This window comes from Bos indicus x Bos taurus, chromosome 12 (assembly GCF_003369695.1).
Source record: "Bos indicus x Bos taurus breed Angus x Brahman F1 hybrid chromosome 12, Bos_hybrid_MaternalHap_v2.0, whole genome shotgun sequence".
Taxonomy (NCBI): Eukaryota; Metazoa; Chordata; class Mammalia; order Artiodactyla; family Bovidae; genus Bos; species Bos indicus x Bos taurus.
Window position 1 is genome coordinate 33,590,969 of NC_040087.1, and position 23,698 is coordinate 33,614,666.

General features: G+C 46.1%; 1 protein-coding gene and 1 non-coding gene across 3 annotated transcripts in view; one reads left to right on the forward strand and one right to left on the reverse strand.

The window, feature by feature from the left end:
• LOC113902374 (phospholipid-transporting ATPase IB) overlaps positions 1-3,394 on the reverse strand; it is a 495,526-nt gene extending 492,132 nt beyond the window's left edge. For both annotated transcript variants that reach the window (XM_027557555.1, XM_027557554.1), the window contains exon 1: positions 3,288-3,394. In XM_027557555.1, the coding sequence (XP_027413356.1) occupies positions 3,288-3,363 (76 nt within the window). In that variant the 5' untranslated portion in view covers positions 3,364-3,394. The remainder of the gene's footprint in view (positions 1-3,287) is intronic.
• A 6,157-nt stretch (positions 3,395-9,551) lies between these two features.
• On the forward strand, positions 9,552-9,624 carry TRNAG-CCC. The gene has a single exon. It is a non-coding gene; the product is annotated as a tRNA-Gly (tRNA).
• Positions 9,625-23,698: the final 14,074 nt, after the last annotated feature.

The following is a 23,698-nucleotide window of genomic DNA, read 5'->3' on the forward strand; positions in this document are numbered from 1 at the left end:
GAAGTGAGTCAGAAAGAGAAAGATAAGTACCATATTCTAACACATATATACAGAATCTAGAAAAATGGTACTGAAGAATTCACTTACAGGGCAACAATGGAAAAACAGACATAAAGAACAGACTTACGGACACGGGGAGAGGGGAGGAGAGGGTGAGATGTATGGAAAGAATAACATGGACACTTACATTACCATATGTAAAACAGATAGCCAACAGGAATTTGCTATATGACTTAGGAAACTCAAACAGGGGCTCTGTATCAACCTAGAGGGTTGGGATGGGGAGGGAGATGGGAGGGAACTTCAAGAGGGAGGGGATATATGTATACCTATGGCTGATTCATGTTGAGGTTTGACGGAAAATAGCAAAGTTCTGTAAAGCAATTATCCATCAATAAAAAATTAATTAAAAAAAAATTCTTAAGAGAGCCCACTAGGTTGTTGGATACACAATCAATATAGAAACCCCAAAGTTTTGCTAGGCACTAGCAAAAACAATTTAAACTGTAATTTGTGAATAATCCTTTTTTTTCCTTTTAGTCTTTGGGTGCATGCTCAGTCATGTCTGACTCTTTGTGACCCCATGAATATAGCCCGTCAGGCTCCTTGGTCCATGCAATTCTCCAGGCAAGAATACTGGAGTGGGTTGCCATTCTCTTCTTCAGGGGATCTTCACCTTGGGATAGAACTCGTGTCTCTTACATCTACTGCATTGGCAGCCTTGTTCTTTACCTCTAGCGTCACCTGGGAAGGCCCAGCAGGCCCTTTACACAAGTTCAAATGCATGCCCCAAAGAGCCCACACTGTCAAGGCCTCCCTCTTCCTCACACGGTGTGTAATGAAAAAGTGAAAGTCGCTCAGTCATGTCTGACTTTTTGCAACTCTGTGGACTGTAGCCTGCCGGGCTCCTCTGTCCATGGAATCATCCAGGCAAGAACACTAGAGTGGGTAACTGTTCCCTGCTTCAGGGCATCTTCCCAACCCATGGATCAAACCCAGGTCTCCCAAAGAATGGTGGATTCTTTACCATCTGAGCCACCAGGGAAACCCAAGAATACTGGAGTGGGTAGCTATCCCTTTTCCAGGGGATCTTCCTGACCCAGGAATCAAACCAGGGTCTCCTGCATTGCAAGCAGATTCTTTACCATCTGAGCCTCCAGGGAAGTGTAATAGACCCAAAATAAGCTCCCATCTCGCAGCCGATCCAACAGCGAGGCCCCCATCCTCCACCTCTGGACGTGTCTCCACTGCTCCACCTTGACGACGTGCTCTCTTCTCTGAATCTCAGAACCCTGCCCTCCCTTCTCCCCTGGCTTTTATATCCATGCCAACAACCGTACAACTGTCACAGGGCTTAAAACGGCCTTCTAGAACTCATATCCTCCTCCAGCGACCACTCCCCCTCTGCTCGACGCTCCCCAGCAACAAAGTTCACCCCAAAGAGTTTTCTGGTCAAGCTGTTTCCAACGCCTGTCCTCTTCATCTCTTATGGACATTCTTCCCAGGATCACACAGAATCAGCTTCTGCAAGGTCACCGATGCTCTCCCCTCCCTGCTGCTGAACAAACAGACGGTTCTCAGGCCTCACCTGTCCTGAGCCTGGGGTGATGCCAGGCCCAGTCGGACACCCCACTTCCTGGACACCGTCTCTTGGCTCCCTCTGAGCTCACTGGCCAAATTCGCAGCCCCCTGCTGCCGCCTGCATCTCCCTGACCTTGAAATGTGGAGTGCCCAGGGCTCTGGGCAAGGACCCCTCTCATTTTGGCCACATCTATACACACAGGTTACGTAATCAGCAGGGCGCAGAGCCAAATGAAAGCGCAGGCCCCTGGCTCAAAAATCAGGAAGTCTTCGGACAGACCAAGGGCAGGGCCTGAAGGAAAACTGGGGACTCTTTCTAGATGGCGGCCTGAGTGAGTGCTGGTCACACCCGTCCTGAGAGCCTGTCCTGCTGGGCAATCCTCACAGTTCTCCTCTGGTCTGTACACCGGCCTGCCTCTCTCCACTGGGCCCTTTGGCTGGCACTTCACAGGTTCAAACCCAAACTCCTGACCCCCTCCCCCCCCAAAAAAAAACAGAACCCTGCTCTTCCCGAACCTTTCCCCATCTCAGTAACCATTTCTTGGATCCAAAACCTCCATCTTTGCATCTCTTCTTTCACTTACACCCTCATCCTCATCATGAGCTGCAGGTCTTACCTTCAAATACAAGGCAGCTTGTACCCCCTTGGCACCCATACAGGGACCATCCGCCCTCCCCCGACCCGGGACTCCCGCAGTCTGGTCTCAGCCTGTCTGCCCCCTGATCCTCTGTCGCTGGGATTCTCTGCAAGTGACTCAGAAGGTGCCCCGACATCACTCAAGCCTCGGAAACACGGGTCTAGACTGTCTGATAAGCTGCTTCCCTTTCACATTATTCAGCCACAGGAATAGGGAAGTCACTTATTTTTATATGCCTATTTTCTCAGACAAAATCCACGGGAGACTACTAACAGCGAACCCAGCTCCAAGCCGCAAAACCTGCACCTGCATGTATGTACCTACAAACTTGCCAAGAGCCCCAAAGTGGCACGAAATCTAATCGTTTTGAAGCGCCCTTTCAATGTTTCATGATCGAAGGGTGTCGATAGCGCATCCTGTGTCACCATCACGTGACACCCAGCTCCACAAGCCTATGGTCCCTACACACGTTTACATAACAAACCACACACGGCTTCTAAGGACTGGCAGCCCGAGGCCGCCCTCGACGCGCTGGGCTGCGTGTGGCTCTAACGACCGGGCCTCCGAGGCGCACTGCCGTCTCGCGGGGGCGCCGGGCGGCCCCCGGGGGTGGGCAAGGGAGGGATCAGCGGCTCGGGCGTCCCTGCGCGCGGCCGCGGAGTCCCCAGGGAGTCACAGAGCCGGGTGCCCCGCCGACCGCCACCCCAGCTCTGCGGCAGCAAGACGCGCGGCGAGGCCAGAGGGGCGAGATGCTGGTGCGCCGCCGGCCCCGAGCCCACCGCGGAGGAGACAAGGGTAGTTGGGGGGGGGGGGGGGCGGGGGGGCGATGGCGGGAGCTGGAGGCGAGCCAGCGCCGGGGCTCTTATCCGGGACCCCCGCCCCCCTTCCCCATCCCGGAGGGACCTGCCCCCACCCCCGGCCCCGGCCTCGCAGCGCGGGGAGGGGTCGGAGGCGCAGACGAAGGGCGGGGCGCTGAGTGCTAACCGCGCCCCTCCGCCCCGCCCGTGCCCCCCCTCACTGCGCCCGCGCCCCCGCCCAGAACCCCCCAGTCCGCGCCCCCGCTCTCACCCACGGACGCGCGGATCCGTGGCCTCCCTGGCAGGGACATCCTAAGAGCCTGGGCGCGGCCGGGGCCGTTGGGCATCGCGCCCCCCGCGGGCGCTGCGCGGGGCTGGGCGCGGGGCCGGCGGCCCGAGGGCCATGGGGGGCGCGCCGGGCGGGAGCGGGCGGCCTCTGCGCGGGGCTGCGCCGTCCGTGCCGCTGCGGCGCCCAGTGCGGCGGCGCCCGGGCTGCGGGGTGCGGGGCGGGGGCGGGGGGGCAGCCCGGGGCTCCGGGAAGCCGCCGAACGTCACGCAGGACGGGACGCCTGCAGGTGCGGAGAAGGCGCGGGGCGGGGCAGGGGATCCGTGCTTTGGGGGTTCGCCTCGGGTACGCGCGCCCCTTAGGGACTTTGTCTCCGGTTTCCCTGCACTTGCCGTGAGGCGCTGATGTGAGGCAGTCAGGACGCCTGCTTTCTCTTCTTACGCCCCCTCCCCCGCAGTCTCTGTTCTTCCATTTCCTCCGTGTCCGGTCTGCTGGGGCCTATGCAGAACCTCACAGGAACAGGTATTTCTAAGGTGCCCGATGGTGGCCTTGTCACCAGTGAAGTCCTGGGTCTCTAGACTCCTACCACACCCGCCCCGCCCCCGCAACCATGACATAGCCTCCCTCCAGCTCTAGCTAGTGGGCTGTTAAAGCTATAAAAAATTGTGGGCATCATTTAACGCCGGACACACACACACATACACACACTCACACCTTCTGCCGCAGAAACAGAATTATTGAGGGGTGAGGGGACTGGTCCAAGATCACGTGATCTACTTTTGGTTGTTTTTACTTTAATGTTAATGTTGAAACTGGGCTTGGTCCTCCTGGGCACAGTTCCATAAAGGCGGGGGCGGTGGGGTAGGGGCGGGGGAGGGGGGGGGGCGCAATCTGTTTAATATCTGATAAAATTCTGACCTCAAAGTGAACACACTCACACACACACAAAACGATGTAAATAAGAGTCTGCCCCAGCATTTACTGATCATTAAGCTTCAAAAAACATAAACATCGGGGCTGTCAAGAACAGAGTTCAGCAGAGAATCCTCCCCCGGTTGCAAAGCCATGTGGTGCCAAGCGCCCCCTTGGCTGGCCTCTGCCTCCATTCTTAGGGAAAAAAAAGGCAGAAGGGATGGACAACTTGCTTCGAAAACTGTGGGCTGGGAATTCCAGCTTCAAGTAGGATTCTGCTTATCCTGGGCCCTAAAACAAAACAAAACAAAACAGGTTCCTGATAAGCAATGTGTCTTTAGCAGGAAGTTGAGGAAGAGGACATGATCTGAACTGCAGGGCTAAGCTTCGTGGTGGCAGAAGATGTTTTCTTAGGATGTCATCACAACTGCTGGGGTGATCCTAAAAGTTTCTACCAGTGAGTTCATCTTTATAAATTTATAAATAAGACTTCAAGGGACTTCCCTGGTGGGCCAGTGGCTAATACTCTGTGCTCCCAGTGCAGGAGACCCGGGTTCAATCCCTGGTCAGAAAACTAGATCCCACATGCCCTAACTAAGAGTTCACATGCTGCCACTGAAGAGCCCACATGCTGAAACTAAAAGAACCTCCCTGCCACAAGGAACATCAAAGACCCCACGGGCTGCAGCTAAGACCCAGTGCAGCCAAAGAAATATATATATATATATATTTTTTTTTTTTTTTAAGACATTAAACCATTTCTTAAGCCTTTCTTTTCCTCAAACTAAAACCCTATTTCCTTTTTAAAATGTTCATGAAAAGTGAAAGCGTTAGTCGCTCAGTTGTGATCGACTCTTTGCAACCCCATGGACTGTACCCGCCAGGCTCCTCTGTCAATGGGATTCTCCGGGCAAGAATACTGGAGTGGGTTGTCATTTCTTTCTCTAGACCCAGTGCAGCCAAATAAATAAATGTTTCTAAAAAGACTTTAAGCCACTTCTTAACCCTTTCTTTTCCTCAAATTAAAACCTCATTTCCTTTTAAAAATGTTCATAGTAGGTATACATATACATGTTTACCTTTTATATGTGGATGGGCTTCCCAGGTAGCTCAGTGGTAAAGAACCCACCTGCCAGTGCAGGAGACACAGGAGATACAGGTTCCATCCCTGGGTCAGGAAGATCCCCTGGAGGAGGAAATGGCAACCCACTCCAGTTTTCTTGCCTGGGAAATCCCATGGACAGAGGAGCCTGGCGAGCTACAGTCCACAGGGTCACAAAGAGTCGGACACAACTAACCACAAACACACGTTTATATATGATGCATGTCTATAGACATTTGTAAAGGAAAGGCATATATATGGCATGTAAAAAGGCACAGATAAGCATATAGCTAGCACGCACACCTCTACTCCCCAGTTTAGGGAACAAACAAATCCAGACACAGTGAAAGCCACCAGTCCCTAACCTCCTTCCTTTCCCTCTGGTCCCCAGACCAATTTCCTTTCCAGCTCTCCTCTGATGTTATTTACAAACTAATAAACCAAAGAGCAACCCTGACAGGATTAGGCAAAGGGTCAGTTCATGGGGTCACAGAGTCAAACACAATTTACTGACTGAACAACAACTACTGGGAAGGAAGAACATTCAATAGAAATCTTTATTCCCCTATGGTGGGCTTCTTAAGAACTCTGCAAATGCAGTTTGATGACTCTTCTCCAGATTCTTTTCAATGTTACACATTGTTTTTAGAGAGCAGTGGACCACACCAGACATAGAAAAAGCAATATGGGACTTTCCTTGCAGCCCAATGGTAAAGAATCCACATGCCATTGCAGAGGACACAGGTTCTGGCCCGGCCAGAAAGATGCCACATGCCTCAGGGCAACTAAGCCCATGCACCACAACTACTGAGACTGCGCTCTGGAGCCCATGAACCACAACTACTGGAGCCCATGAAGCCTAGAGCCGGAGCTCCGCAACAAGAGAAGCCACAAGGAAGGGTCGAGCCCACTTGTCAAAACTAGAGAAAGCCTGAGAGCTGCAAGGAAGACCTAGTGTGGCCAAAAATTAAAAATAAATAAAATTTCAAAAGAAAAGAAAAAGCAACCTGCAGTAGAACTGCCCATCTATTTTCCTGATGACAAAGCGGCAGTTGTGGCAGGCCCTCCCCTCAGCCATTCATTCACTCTCACTTCTGGCTGCGATGCTGGCTACAGCAGGGCCCCGGCACATGGCCACTCCTGGTAACCCCGGCTTCCTCACAACATGCTGGCTGGATCCAGGGGTCCCAGGAAAGAGAGGCAGGTGGACACTCTGTCAGCCCTTCCAACCTGACCTTAGAAATCATGCACCATCTCTCCCACCACATCCTGTTCGCTGAGGCAGCCACAAGGGCCCAGTCGGTCCCAGGGGACAGGAAAGAGGAGACCCCATCTACTGATGGGAGAGTGGTAGGAGTCTGCAAGAGCCTGAGGATTGGAAACTGTTGCAGCCATTTTGGGAAATATAGTCTATCAGAACTACTAGGAAGCAATGGTGATTTTCATAAAGTATTAGTCGTAAGTACAGCAAAATCATAAAATACTTATTGAAAAATTAGTGGAATATGTGCAGAACCTTCACACTGAAAACAAGGCATTCAGGCTCCCAAAGAACAAGACTGATGGACTTACACTGCCTGGTTTCAGGTTTACTTGAATGTGAACACTACTCAAGACAATGGAGTGTGGGCATGGGAGTAGACAGAGCCCAGAAACAGATACCTGCACATGTGGGGAAATGATTTTGAGAGGTACACTCCAGTACTCTTGCCTGGAAAATCCCACGGACAGAGGAGCCTGGTAGGCTGCAGTCCATGGGGTCGCTGGGAGTCGGACACGACTGAGCGACTTCACTTTCACTTTTCACTTTCATGCATTGGAGAAGGAAATGGCAACCCACTCCAGTGTTCTTGCCTGGGGAATCCCAGGGATGGGGGAGCCTGGTGGGCTGCAGTCTATGGGGTTGCACGGAGTCGGACACGACTGAAGCAACTTAGCAGCAGCAGCAGCAAAAGCAATTCAGTAGGGAAAAGGTAGTCTTCAATAAATGGTGCTGTGACAACTTGATGTTCATAGGGAAAAAATAACCTTGACCCCCTTAACCATACGCAACGATTAACTAAACACGGACCACAGACTTAAAAGTAAAAACCTAAGCAGAGAGAACTTCTAGAAGAAAACGGAAGAGAAAATACTTTCTGTGCTGGGCCACAAAAAAGCCCTGATCAGACAAGGAAAAAGTAATAAATGGACGTCATCAAACGTCATTTCTTCTGCCAAGAAAATGAATAGGCCATCCACTGACCAGGAAAAGATATTCACAATGCACACTTTTGACAAGGACTTGGATCTAGAGCGGATAAGTAATTCCCGAAGCTCACAACTGAAAGAATAGACCCAACTTGTTCATCATCAGGAAAACGCACGTCACAGCAGACGCCACGTGATGCTGCTCGTGTGTGGAACCTAAGCGAGTGGTACAAATGAACTTATTTACGAAACATAGAGTCACTGATGCAGAAAACAAACGTGGTTGCCAGAGGGAAAGGGTGAGGGGAGGGATAAACTGGGAGACTGGGATTGGCATATACACACTGCTATATATAAAGTAGACAACTAATAAGGACCTACTATACAGCACAGGGAACGCTACACCATGGTCTGTAATGACCTATATGAGAATAAACTCTTATAAAACAGAGGATACACATACAACTGATGCACTTTGCTATACACCTGAAACTAACCCAACATTGTAGATCAATTATATTCCAATTTTTTAAAAAACAGTAGTCCACTACACACCCACAGAAGGTCAAGGATAAATGACTCCAAATTATTGTGGAGGGTGTTGAGCAACCAGAACTCATACATTGTTGGTAAGAGTATAGAATGTTATAACTACTCTGGAACACTCACAGTTCCTGTAGAAGTTAAGTATCCATCTTCCATAAATCCAGAGATTCTACTTCTAGGTACTTACCCATGAGAAATGAACACATATTTACAAAAAGACTTGTAAGAGGATATTAATAGTAGTTTTACTCATAATAACTTCACACTGGGATTCCCTGGTGGCTCAGTGGTAGAGAATCCGCCTGTGATATAGGAGACATAGGTTCAGTCCATGGGTTGGGAAGATCCCCTCGAGGAGGGCATGGCAACCCACTCCAATATTCTTGCCCAGAGAATCCCATGAACAGAGGAGCCTGGTGGGCTACAGCCGTGGGGTTGCAAAGAGTTGGACATGACTTAACAACTAAGAACAACAACAACTTCACACTGGGAACAACCCAACAGGTAACTGGACAAACAATCGTAATATATTAATAGGATATGACTCAGCAGTAAAAGGAATGCATTTGCAATTACCATTGTGTACAACAAGATGGATCTCAAGAGCCTGATGTTGAATGAAAGTGAAGGTCACTCAGTCGTGTCCGACTCATTGCGACCCCATGGACTATACAGTCCATGGAATTCTCCAGGTCAGAATACTGGAGTGGGTAGCTATTCCCTTCCCCAGGGGATCTTCCCAACCCAGGGATCGACCCAGGTCTCCCACATTGCAGGTGGATTCTTTATCAACTGAGCCACCAGGGAAGCCCAAGAATACTGGAGTGGGCAGCCTATCCCTTCTCCAGGGGATCTTCCCAACCCAGGAATTGAACCAGGATCTCCTGCATTGCAGGCAGATTCTTTACCAACTGAGCTATGAGCGAAGCTGAATGAAAGGAAGACACAAAAGATTAGATACAGAGTGGTTATCACAGACTCAATGGACATGAGTTTGGGCAGACTCCAGGAGATAGTGGAGCACGGAGAAGCCTGATTGCTGCAGTTCATGGGGTTGCAAGGAGTCAGACACGACCAAGCAACTGAACAACAACAAATGTTAAAATAACCAGATTAACCCCAAGATGAGTTGCTCATGCCAAGCCCCACATCAGCAAACTGAAACTTAACAAAATTTCTACACTCTATGCTTGACTCTCCCAGAAAAGGAAAGCCTCATCCACCCATCAGGGCTTGTCTGCTCAGCACCAGTTTTCTGTCCGCTCCAAGACTTTCCTTTGTTCCTTACAAGGAAAGTAGTGACAGAACAACAACCACCCTGACTTAACCGATCGGCAAATGCCCAGTATCACTTCCTTGTTCCTGCTCACTCTGGTCTATAAAAATCTCTTGCAAGGTATTCAACATCACTAATCATCAGAGAAATGCAAATCAAAACAATGGGATCAGTTCACATATGTAAGAATAGCTGTCATCAAAAAGACGAGAAATACAGGACTTCCCTGGTGGTCCAGTGGCTAGGACTCTGTGCTCCCAATGCAGGGGGCCCGGGTTCAATCCCTGGTCAGGGAACTAGATCCCACATGCCACAACCAAGATCTAAGGTCCTGTGTGCCGCAACTAAGACAGGATACAGTCAAATAGATAAAATAAATATTTTGTTTAAAAAAAGAAAGAACTGGTGGTTGCGAGGATGTGGAGAAAAAGGAACCCTCATGTACTATTGGTGGTAATGTAATTGGTGCAGCCACTATGGAAACAGTATGGAGGGTCCTCAAAAAATTAAAAATAGAACTGCCATACAATCCAACAATTCCACTTCTAGGTATTTATCAGGAGAAAATGAAAACACTAATTTGAAAAGATATAGGCTCTGCTGTGTTCATTGCAGCATTGTTTATAACAGTCAAGATATGGAAGCACTCTAAGTGCCCGTCCATAGATGAGTTGATATAGAAAATGTGGTGTGTATATATGACATATGTGTATATATGTGTGTGTATATATATATATATATATATATATATATATATATGGAGTCGAAAATGGCCCCCAACTCCAGTATTCTAGCCTGGAAAATTCCATGGGCAGAGGAACCTGGTGGGCTACAGTCCATGGAGTTGCAGAGTCAGATATGACTGAGTGACTGAGTATATATATATATATATATATATATATATATATATATACACATACATATACACACACATACACATGCACACAGAGAGAGGTTTTATATATATATGTATATATATATATATATTTCAGGGAAACTAGACCACAACTTTTAAAATGCTAATAAAGGGAATTCCCTGGCCGTCCACTGGTTAAGACTCCAAGCTTCCACTGCAGGGGGCACAGGTTCAGTTTCTGCTCTTGGGTAACTAAGAGCACATCACACTTTCAGTGTAACCAAAAAAATAAAATACTAATAAAAGGGAGTTCCCCAGTGGCCTAGTGGTTAGAATTCCAGGCTTTCACTGCTGTGGCCTGGTTCAGTTCCTGGTTGGGGAACTGAGGTCCCAAGAGCTGCACCACCTAGCCAAAAAAAATAAAATACTAAATAAAGGAAGTATTTTAGATGCTTGTCCTGAGATACGCATAATAATGTTATTCCTAACAGCAAAACCTGAAAAGCAAGCCCGATGACAAAAGAACGAGTATTTAAATAATTCAAAATTCTTTTCTAGAAAGTGATTCTCTTTAAAAACAAAAATTTTGAAGACTATTTAATGGTTTGAGAAACCATACTATGTTAAGTGAATGTCAAATGTTAAATGAACAAAGGGAAAATGCCACTGTATATGCTGTGATCTAGTTTTAAATACACATATATAGAGTTTCCCTGGTGACTCAGACATTGAAGGATCTGCCCACAATGCAGTGCCGGACACTCAGGTTTAATCCCTGGGTCAGGAAGACCCCCTGGAAGAGGAAAAGGCAACCCACTTCAGTATTCTTGCCTGGAGAATCCCATGGACAGAGGAATCTGGCGGGCTACAGTCCATGGGGTCACAAAGAGTCAGACACAACTGAGCAACTAACACTCACTTTCATTTATTACGTGTGTGTGTATACGTATATATACACACATATCCCCATATCTGAAGAGTGAGGTATTAAAATGTTAGCTGTTATTGCCTCTGGGTAGTGGTTTTTATTTCCTTCTTATACTTCTTGGTATATTTTCATTTTTCACAATACAGTAAGAAAAAGTGTCTTCTTGCACAAGGTGTTGCTCAGAGGTGTCGCTTTGCTGGAATTCCACAGAGAAGAACAGTGCAGTGGGTGAAAGTCAGACAGTGACCAGAGCAAGCGCTGGTGACCAGGCTGAGCCTGAGGGCGGTGGGGTGGGGAATGAAGCCCCTCTTGAAGGAAACACAGAATCTGCTGCTGAGTGCTGGGGAATTCAACAGCTAACAGGGCTATCTGGCAACCATGACCAGTGAACAGGCATAAAAGCAGATGAACTGGTTTCATAATATTGATAACAACAGCACTTCTGAGTGCTTCCTCCATGGCAGCAAGAAGCTCAAAGCTTTGCTTGCATATTCTCTTTTCATTTTCAAAACAACACAAAGAGGAAAGCACGTTATTACCTCTGTTGTGTGGATGAGAAGGCTGCTAAGTCGTTTCAGTCGTGTCCAACTCTGTGCGACCCCATAGACAGCAGCCCACCAGGCCCCGCAGTCCCTGGGGTTCTCTAGGCAAGAACACTGGAGTGGGTTGCCATTTCCTCCTCCAATGCATGAAAGTGAAAAGTGAAAGTGAAGTCGCTCAGTCGTGTCCAACTCTTAGCGACCCCATGGACTGCAGCCTACCAGGCTCCTCCGTCCATGGGATTTTCCAGGCAAGAGTACTGGAGTGGGGTGCCATTGCCTTCTCTCAATGCAGGATTAGAGAAGCTGAATAATTTGCCCAAGATCACAAAGGTAGTCAGGACGTGGAGCCAGAAAGCAAGCTCTTTGTTACCTGTGTCGAGGGGTCACACTCATAATTACTGTCCTCTCTTGCAGCTCCAAAGAGGTCTTCCAAAAGAGAGACAGAAAAAAAAAGAAATCTAGAAGCTGTAATAGCACAAATAAAAAGCACAGTTTTATATAAACAAAATGAAGGACTTTACTAAAGTTTCTGTATTTTCTTTCACATCTGCTGACCAAAGACCAGCAAAGGTAAATACAGCTTTAGGGGGAGGGATAAATTAGGATTGGGGATTAACAGTTACACAGTCCTGTAAATAAAAGATAAACAACAGGACTTGCTGTAGAGCACAGGGAACTATATTCAATATCTTGTTATCTTGTTATAACCTGTAATGGAAAAAAATCTGAAAAAGAATAGATATATGTATATGTATAACTGAATCTCATTGCTGTACTCTGAAACAAAAGACTGTAAATCAGCTATATTCCAATTTTAAAAAAAAAGGTAACTACAGATTTGAACACATGTACTCATATACATTATGAGTAAAAACTCATATTCTACTAACTCTGAGGTTCATCAACCCTCAGTAGCCAGACATCTGTGACTTGTCATCTTTTACTATCAGCAGTTTGGGGGGAGAGATTAACAACGTCTCAGCCTCCCTCTCCCACAAATATGTGGCCAGGGGAGACACGCTGGCCAATCAGAGTAAGTCTCCCCGGAAACTTGGCTTTACCTCCAGGGGAAAAGGTGATCCAAGTAGGGGGAACTAGAGGGCTTTACAGAGAGACTTTCAGAGAGAAACTTGAGGACAGAGAGACTGTACGGACTTATAAGAAGGATGTGAAGTCTGGGGCTTCCAACAGCCATCTTAGTACCACTGGGAGAGACCATGTGTAGGTAGCAAAGACTGGGACTCATTTTTTTTGGCCACACCTGTGGCTTGTGATGGAGAAGGCAATGGCAACCCACTCCAGTACTCTTGCCTGGAAAATCCCATGGACGGAGGAGCCTGGTAGGCTGCAGTCCATGGGGTTGCGAAGAGTCAGACACGACTGAGCGACTTCACTTTCACTTTTCACTTTCATGCATTGGAGAAGGAAATGGCAACCCACTCCAGTGTTTTTACCTGGAGAATCCCAGGGAAGGCGGAGCCTGGTGGGCTGCCGTCTATGGGGTCGCACAGAGTCGGATATGACTGAAGCGACTTAGCAGCAGCAGCAGCAGTGGCTTGTGAGATCTTAGTTCCTTGACCAAGGATTGAACCTGTGCCTCCTGCAATGGAAGCATGGAGTGCAAACCACTGGGCTGCCAGGAAATTCCCTGAGATTCATTTCTGATAATATTTTGTGACCTGACTGGTCCAGCTTTTTCTGAAACCCAGACCACTCACTGGACTTTATGGGATTGAATAAATTCCTTTATTTACTTCAGATAATGTGCAACTCTGGAAGTTCTACATCGGAAGGATTTAGGGAGGAAAAAGCAAGGAAACCTAGCTTGAAGTGTGGCAAACACTCCTGAAGCCAGAAAGGTTTGTATTGTTGGCAACCAAAATATTACTGATTAATACACATCCCTGCACCATTTCTGAATCTTTCTGTTCTTTGTCATCAGATTTGCCTGGAACCTGCTATTATAAAGAATGCTGTGTATAGATGTATGAAAGTGAAATTTGCTCAGTCGTGTCCGACTCTTTGCAACTCCACGCACTATAGCCCACCAGGCTCCTCTGTCCATGGAGTTCTCCAGGCAAGAGTATTAGAATGGGTTGCCATGCCCTCCTCCGGGGGATTTTTCCAACCCAGGGATCAAACCCAGATCTCCCACATTGCAGACAGATTCTTTACCAGTTGAGCCTCCAGGGAAGCCCATGTATAGGTTTTTTTGTCAACATAAAACAAAGCAGCAGCCAAGCTTCTCGAAGTGCCTCAATAGTTTTTAATTTCAAAAATGAAATGTGTTTATGAGCATCAGCTGCTATATTGACCATGGTGTTCCCATCACAAAAACCGCAAATCCCTAAACCTATACCCTATGTGTGTTTGGACCTTTTTATCTCCATTGTGTGATGCTCCCTGGGAAGTTATTAAGACCTTGGACATAAAGAATGCCCAACCACTACAAATTCCCCACCAGAATCTTACTGCCATTTATATAATTCTCCATAAGTAAGGTAACTTCTTCCTAACTTTAAGGATGACACAGTTCCTCACTTTCTCGATTATTTCCTTTTCTTAGAGGAAGTTTAGGACTCGGTGTCTCAGTAGCCAAGCAGTAGCCTTCTACCTAAGATAAATTTCAAACATCAATAGGAAATTTCAGAGACTTGTAAAGGCTTTTAAATATGTGATTTCTACTAAGATCTGATTTCACAATTTAAACTCAGTTACAAGGTCGAGTAAAACAAGTTTCACAGACTCATGTTTATGTCAGCATTTTCTGCTTATCTCAGAATATTCTCCATCACCAGAGGAAGTTAACCTTTCATGTTTAGATGAATTTGAAAGATGCTTGGGGCTGGTGCACTGGGAAGACCCAGAGGGATGGTATGGGGAGGGAGGAGGGAGGAGGGTTCAGGATGGGGAACACATGTATACCTGTGGTGGATTCACTTCGATATTTGGCAAAACTAATACAATTTTGTAAAGTTTAAAAATAAAATAAATCTAAAAAAAAAAAAAGAAAGATAACTAATACATAATTCTTTTTCCCCGTTTCCCTTTCACAATTCTTTCTATGAGTTAGTTGCATTCTACCTTTGGGTGAAAGGTCTGTCATCCCATTTGAGCAATTTTACAGATGTGCCACTGAGGAGACAGTGGAATAAAGAAAAATGGGTTTTTCAGGCAAGCCACTGCATATCCATTGGCCTTATTTAGATGAGCAGTTAAGTCTCTTTAAACTCTGAAATGCAATGACTACAAACATAATACAGTCCATTTTGTACAAAGGATCAAGAGCCACATTTGTATTCAACAGCAGTCGACTGTGGTCAGTTCTACATGTCCTTCTGTGACATCCCCTGGACCAGTAGGTGTTAAGCTTCTGCAAAGAAAAGCATCTCTTACTAAACCCAGGAGCTGAGGACCTACACATCCCCCTCCCCCAACCAGTTTCAGTAAGTCGTGGCTAGTAGTCCCAAGGGTATCTACCTTTTTACAATGCTTGTAAAAGGTGGTTCTGGGTGGTTCTGATATGCATGGCCTCTGTCCCATTCTGAGAAAACTGCCTTAGATTCAATCTGACCATCTGTGTTTTACTTAAACAGAGAACAGAGCAGCCCTTCATCTGGATAGTCCATCAGGACGGGCTCTGAGTTCCCGGGTTGCTGACTGTGGTCACAGCCCTGTCCCTAGTGACCTGAGAGTCAGAACTGCTCCGTTTGAGCTCGGACAGAAAAAACCCCAGAGAGTGACCAGAGCAGGTGAGCAAAGGCCCTGAGAAAGGCAGGCACTCAGGTGGGGACACAAGCACGTGTGGTGTGTGATGTAACCTGCATACGCACATGCTCATGGGGATGGGAAGCGTCTTGAAGCTGGGTCTGCTCCAGGTGTGCTGTTTGTTCCCCGAGTGATGGGGGGTCTAGAGTACAGCATGATGCCTGTGCTCCAGAGGGCAACCTCTCATCCAGGGAACAGCTGAGCAGAGAGTGGACCTGGACAAAGGCAGAATTATCTGGAAAACAGGTTGGGAAAGGAAGTTGCCCTCCCCTGCCTGGCCGACCAGCCATCACAGCTGGAAAAGCAGTCCTGACTCACTACATCCTCCCCAGCTGTCTCTCAGGAAAACTTAAGAGTTTCCTCTCCCCTCCACCTTGAAGAAAGAGGAGATGCAAAAGAAAGCAGGAGCAACCAGCGAGAAAGGGAGCATGTGGGTGGACATAGTGTGAACTGGCCATGAATGCAGAGCTTGTAGAAACACTGCCAATTTGCTTCCAGTTTGTAATTACGGGCGACTGTTATTATTCTCAATGTTCACCCAGTTTTTAAAGTGACTTGTTAACTTTGTGAGGGTTATTTTAATTAGAGACAATCAGTAGAGGCACACAACCAGGTATGAACATGACTACAGATATGCCAGCTGATGTACAAACTCTTCAGGGACACTGTGACACATCTATATAGTACCTAGAAAGAAGGTAAATGTCTTTTCACTCCACACATCTCAAAAGAACATGTTTTCACAAAGGATGCTGGAACAATTGGATATCCACATACACAAAGGTGAATTTAAACCCTTACATCTCACCACCTAAAAAAATTAACTCATAATAGATCATAGAGCTGAATATAAAAACTAAAACCATAAAACTTCTAGAAGAAAACAAAGTCTTCGTGACTTTGGATTAAGTAAAGCATTCTTAGACAGGATACCAAAAACATAGTCCATAAAGAGGAAAGAGTTTGACTTCCTTGAGATAAAAAATGTTTGCACTTCAAAAAACACCATTATAAAGGATTTGCAAATCATATATCTGGCAAAGGACTTACACAAAACAGTTCAATAAGACAAATGACCCAAGTTAAAAATATGAAACAGGTTTGAATAGAAGATATACAAAAGCTCAGAATCACATTTTAAAATTCTACACATTGTTAGTCATTAGAGAAATGCAAATTAAAACCCCAATGGCTGAAATAAAAAAAGACAGACAATAACAAGTGTTGGTGAGGATGTGGATAGAAATTAAAATCCTCATATGTTGCTGGTGAGAATGTAAAACAATACAATAATTTTGGAAAACATTTTAGCAGTTTCTTAAAAAGTTAAACATAAACTTACCATATGACCCAGCAATTTTACTCCTAGGAATCTACCAAGAAAAATGAAAACCTCCAATCACACAAAAACCTGTCCACAAGTGTTTCCATTCAGTTCAGTTCAGTCCTCAGTCATGTCCAACTCTTTGGGACCCCATGGACTGCAGCATTCCAGGCCTTATTGTCCATCACCAACTCCTGGAGTTTACTCAAACTTATGTCCATTGAGTTGGTGATGCCATCCAACCATCTCATCCTCTTGTCCCCTTCTCTTCCCATGCGGGGAGCGAGCTCCGCCCCTGGCAAAGGTCATGAGGAAGGAGGCTTGGCATACGCAAAGGCGGGATCAAGCCTCAGGAGTCTCCCTGGAAATTCTCGAGCAATCTACCCCCCAAACCAGAGTCTGCCTACTTTCTGCTTTGTGCTTTCACCTACACCTCTGACTTTACGGGGGGCTGTCCCCCACTACCTCTCTGAAAAAAGAGTTAGCTTACAGCTCCAGTTAATAATTCCTGGGTGTGACAGTGTTTCAACCTACAAACTCCCTTGGAAGTCCTCTAGCCTGCCTGAATAGGTTTTTCCGGCCACATGTGATTGCTCAGAGCCTCCAAACTGTGAGAGGCATGAGATGTTCTAAACTGTCTAAATACAGATTCCTTTGAGCAGTTAAAAGATTGATTAGAAATTGTATTGGTGAAGGGATTTTCACTTGTTGGGCCAATGTTTGCTGCTAAGTCTCCATATCCCTTACCTGCTGTGTCCCTGGCAGTGTATTGATTAATATAATTGGTGTAAATAGTAGCTTTAATGTTTGTAACCTGGGACCCTTGAATTAATTCTTTTTCTTGTTATAGCCCACCACACCTTTGCTCTGTAGGAATGCAACTTTATCTAATGCTTTTTGGAGGCTGGCGCCTGACTTTAGAATAATCACCTTTAGAGAAAAAGGCCTCTGGGCCAGAAGATGATGCAAATCACCTAAGCTTTTGCATATGATAAGTTTGCAGGAAGAAAGCCTGGCTTGCTGCATGACTCTACCCCTTCCCCCCTTATCCTCTATGCATAACTTAAGGTATAAAAACTACTTTGGAAAATAAAGTGCGGGCCTTGTTCACCGAAACTTGGTCTCCCCATGTCGTTCTTTCTCTTACCTTCTGGCTGAATTATTCAGCCTCTTTTCTCCACTGAATTTCCTCACTGAGCTATCCTTATTTCAGCCTCTTTTCTCCACTGAATTTCCTCACTGAGCTATCCTCATTCTATTACTCTTTATATCCTTAATTAACATTTAATTAAGCAATTGTTTCCTGATCCTCGCCGACGCCGTCCCCACTTCGAATACCCTGGATCAGCCGGGGCTGGTCCCCGGCATTCCCACCTTCAATCTTTTCCAGCATCAGGGTCTTTTCCAATGAGTCAGTTCTTTGTATCAGGTGGCCAAAGAATTGGAGCTTCAGCTTCAGCATCAGTCCATCCAATGAATATTCAGGACTGGTTTCCTTTAGGATGGACTGGTTGGCTCTCCTCACAGTCCAAGGGACTCTCAAGAGTCTTCTCCAACACCATAGTTCAAAAGCATCAATTCTTCGGTGCTCAGCTTTCTTTATAGTCCAACTCTCACATCCATACGTGACCACTGGAAAAACCATAGCCTTGAGACAAGATGAATGGTGGAGTAGAAGGACGTGCACTCATCTTTTTGTCTCAAGCTTATACTTTTTTCCAAATGACTTGTTTTGGGCAGAGCAGACAGATGCTCCAGCTGAATCCACGTGCCTCTCTCTCCACTTCTATTTGTGGTTGATCACCCTCTCTGCTAGAATGCTTAAATAATTGTGTTCAAAGCACACATTCATTCTCTTGGTAAATATCAACTTTGATCCAACAGTTTCAGCAGCCTGGTGTTTGAGGTCCTAGAGTCTTCTCAGCTTTGCCATGATAACGTTTGTGAGGCTATGTTCCCTGGTCCACGGTATGGCTTTTCTGAGGATTCCCCAATGTTCAACCAGGCCCCTCCTCTGTACAGTCTGTTCTTCATTCCGGGGCTTACTGAAACATATCAGGTCTGGTTGAAATCTACAGATGCTGGTTGCATTCTGTTAATTTGTCTTCATGGCTTACTAATTGTGAGCCACGGTCACAATCAGTTAGTAGGTCACTGCCTTGGAGACCCTCTTACACAGTGTATCAGGGAACTCACTTGGTAATGTTCATGGGTTCATCATAAAAAACAGTGTAGAACAACAAAGCTCCACCCTCAGGAGACAGAAACAGTGTGCTTTACACAATGTATGTTACACCATTGTGAAAATTCACGAACCTAGATATACCTAGATATGACATGGGTAAACCTCAAAATATAATGTTGAGAGAAAATAAGCAATTTGCAGGCTACATACAAGGTAGCATTTTTATAACACTCAAAAACAAGCTAAATGAGACGTTTAGGGAAGTATATGCTCAGTCATGTCCAACTCTGTGCGACCCCATGGCCTGTAGCCCACGAGGCTCCTCTGTCAGTGGGATTCTCCAGCAAGAATACTGGAGTGGGTTGCCGTGTCCTCCTCCAGGGGATCTTCCCGACCCAGGGATCAAACCCATGTCTCTTGCATCTCCTGAACTGGCAGGCAGATTCTTTACCACTAGTGCCACCTGGGAAACATGCATGTGTGTTTGAAAATAAGAAGAGTACATCATACAAAATGCCAGGCTGGATGAATCACAAGCTGGAATCAAGATTGCTGGGAGAAGTATCAATAAACTTTAGATATGCAGATGATACCACCTTAATGGCAAAAAGGGAAGAGAAAAAAGAGACTCTTGATGAAGGTGAAAGAGAGTGAAAAAGCTGGTTTACAACTCAACATTCAAAAAACTAAGAACATGGCGTCCAGTCCCATCACTTCATGGCCAATAGATGGGGAAAAAAATCACTGCAAATGGTGACTGCCATGAAATTAAAAGATGCTTGATTCAGAAAAGCTATGACAAACCTAGATAGTGTATTAAAATCAGAGACATCACTTGGCTGACAAAGATCCATATAGTCAAAACTGTGGTTTTGCCAGTAATCATGTATGGGTGAGAGAGCTGGACCATAAAGAAGGCTGAGAACTGAAGAACTGATGCCTTCGAGTTGTGGTGCTGGAGAAGACTCTTGAGAGTCCTTTGGACAGCAAGGAATGCTAAAGGACAGCCAATGCTAAAGGAAATCAATCCTGAATATACATTGAAAGGACTACTGCTGAAGCTGAAGCTCCAATACTTTGGCTACCTGAAGTGAAGAGCCGACTCACTAGAAAAGACCCTGATGCTGGGAAAGACTGACAAAAATGGGGATGACAGAGGATAAGATGGTTGGATGGTACCACTGACTCAATAGACATGAGTTTGAGCAAACTCTGGGAGGTAGTGAAGGACAGGGAAGCCTGTCGTGTGTGCAGTCCATAGAGTCGCAGAGTCCATGCTGTGGTCTGTAGGGTCACAAAGAGGGACACGACTGAGCGACTGAACAACATGCTACCCCAGCACTCCCCACCCACCCCTCAGCCTTCACAATTAAACATGTTACACCCTTGCACATTGACCCCTAATCTCATCACCCACCCTTCCCCAGTTCTTGAATTCTGTGTCTGCAGTGGAGGTCACTTCTCAGCGAAGCCCCTTACAGCCCCAGAACTGGACTCTCTTGTCTTCTCGTTTTGACGGAAACCCACCTCTGTCCCAGGGCGCTGCTTCTGGCAGCCTGCTCTCATATCCCCTACACCTGGCAGGGAGACAGGTATCTGCTGGAGGCTGCTTCTGGGCCAACCTTCCTCGTGCTTTCAAAAAATCCCTGTGCTCCAAAGTTCAGGCCATCAGGCTGCACCACTGGCTACCCTGGGTCATTCCTCCTCTCTCCTTCCTGGAAGACTTTAGCTCCTGACTCCCACTCTCTCCAATGCTACTCCTGGGAGATTCTGGGTGACTCCAGTATCTGTGTATATAGTCCTCACAGCACCCTGGCCTCAGGGTTCCTTAACTTCCCTTCCTCCACAGAGTCTCTGTCAGCACCCACTCCCGTAGGCATGCGCTCAGCACTGTCCAGCAGGACTGTGATGATGGAAATGTCATGGATCTATGCAGTGCAGTGTGGTGGTCATTTGTCACTTGCGCCTTTCACACGTGGCTAGCTTGGCTCAAGAACCGCATCTTCACTTTAACTTTCAGTTAATTTACATTTAAGTAGACACCCAAGGCTAGAAGCTAGTGTGTTGGAAAGCACAGCTATAAACTTGGCCATGATCAAGTAACTGGAAACCTTCCCCAGTCTCCCCCAACACCCTTGGCCTCTGAGTCATCATAAGCATACATCTGTATCCATTTCCCTTCAGTGCTCTACAGACATTTCCATGGTTTCTCAGGAGAAATTCATCATTATTCTAATTATTACTTTCCTATACTAACTTTAATTTTTTCTTTTTTTGCCATGCATGACATGGTATCTTAGTCCCCCAACCAGGGATTGAATCCTGCAGTGGACGCTTAAGAGTCCTAACCACTGGACCACCAGCGAAGTCCCCTTTTTTCTCTATTTTGGGTCTCATGGAGTTTGACTGTATCTGGCAGAGTGTCTTTGAATTTGTTTTGCTCGGAGTTCGGTGAGCCTTTTGAGTCTGTAAAGGCATGTATTTCATCCAGTTTAGAAAGTGTCTGGCTGTTATTTATTTCAGTGTAGTCTCTGCTCCATCATTTATCTCTTCCCCTTCTGGGAGTCTTTTCACACGGAGGTTGGATTTTTAAACATTATACCACAGGTTCCTAAAACTCTATTCATATTTTTTTCAGTTTTTTTCTGTCCTTCAGATTTAATCACGTTTGATTTTAAAAATTATACACGTGATTATAGATTATATCCACACAATGGAATATTATTCAGCAACAAAAAGGAGTAAAGTAGTGATGTCTTCCACAGCATGGATGGCCCCAGGGAACATTGTGCTAAGTGAAAGAAGCTAGTCATGTTTATATGAAATGGCCAGAATAGGCAAATTATGTAGAAACAGAGAGTAGATGAACAGTCCTGAGTACTTGGGGTGGTGGTGATGGTAAGTGACTGTAATGTATATGGGGATTCTCTTTGGGGTGGCAAAAATGTTCAGGTGCAGTAAAGACCCCAGGACTTCCCTGCATCAGAAAGACACCCTGGAGTAGGAAATGGCAACAACCCACTCCAGGATTCTTGCCTGGGAAATTCCATGGACAGAGGAGCCTGGTGGGCTACAGTCCATGGGGTCACTGAGACTGTGACACGACTGAGCAACTGAGCACACACACCCCTGTGTTCTGACATTAGACTGTGATATTGCCCAACTTTGTCCATACACTAAAAACCACTGAAATGCACCCTTCATTCACTTTATGGTATGTAAATTATACCTCCATGAAGCTCTTTTTTAAAAATAGTATGAGTTGCGTAATTAAAGTTACAAACATTTTATTCACTCTACTTGGCCAGTTGCCTTTTGGATCAGCTTTCCCTGTTTCATCTGTGAATTTTCCTCTACTCCTTGCATACACTGCATTAGCAGGCTGCTTGCAATTGCTTTAAACACTCCTAGGATCTGGTATACAATCCATTAGGTTGTCCTTAAATAACAGGGGTGAGCTTTCTTTCCTAAATTCTAAAAATCTTGACCAAACTCACTCTATGACAAATGAGATTCCCAAGATGACAATTGGAAGTTTCTTGCAAAGTAGACATGTGCTGACTCAGTGCCTGCTCAGAACTGGATTTTTCTTCCTAGCTCATTGACTTCTGTCATACTGGGTTTTCGAAATCCAGTTAAAACCTGTGATTTGTTGCCTGAGAGAAAAAGAAAAAATAGTTTAGACTGTACTAGGACACATGTAGATACTACTTATTACATGCTTAGCTTTCATCTTACCTAAGTTAACTCATTTTAGTCTGCACAACCTGGAACATCAGTAGTGCTCACTGTTTTACTAAAGAGACACAAAGATGTTAAACCTCACCAAGGTCGCACACCTACTAAGTGGTGGAGCAAAATTCTACACCAGCAGCATGGTTCCAAAGTCCAGAGAAAGGTTGGCAGTGGGTCACCAAATTAACTAACCTTTCCCCACTGCACTAATTACTTAATTCAGAAGTTATTTATGAAATTCAATTAGATGGTAAGTATTGATGATACAACACCAAACCGAAACAATAGAAGACAGGGTTCCTGTTCTGGGATTACTCAATCTAAAGTGGGAGACAAACAGACCCATCAAGGAAACCATGTAAGGAGGCCTGCACCCTGAGACCCAAAGTCTACGTGGACTGGAGGTGTGTGTTCAGGGTGAGAAAAGATGGCACTTAAAGGCCAACATTTACTCCACACCATGTGGGAGACCTGGGTTCGATCCCTGGGTTGGGAAGATCCTCTGGAGAAGGGACAAAGTCTACCCACTACAGTATTCTGGCCTGGAGAATTCCATGGACTGTATAGTCCATGGGGTCGCAAAGAGTCGTTGAACGTGACTGAGTGACTTTCACTATCACAGAAATGGCTGGTGCACAAGTGGAGTGGTGGAAGGGACATGGTGTCCTAGAAGGGCTGTGGTGTGCAAGGGTGTCCAAGGGGTGGGTTGGGAGTACAGGTCAGGCTGTGAAGCACTCCCATGTCTTCATCACACTCCTTAGACCCCACACATGATTACGCTCCCTCAAGCCCAGAGACCTTTGTTCTCACCTCACCTGCCATGATCTAGTCTACTGCAGGTGTGTAACTCCACCGTAAAAATCATCACATGACCTTTAGTGTTATGGAAAGGATGGACATGAAAATCCTGTATCACAGAAAATCCCCAGCTCCAGGACTTAAACAGCCATGTGACCTCGTGGAAGCTGCTTAATCTAACCCTGTTCCTTCATCTAGACACGGAAGATTTCTGCTTTTGAGAGAAATAACGAG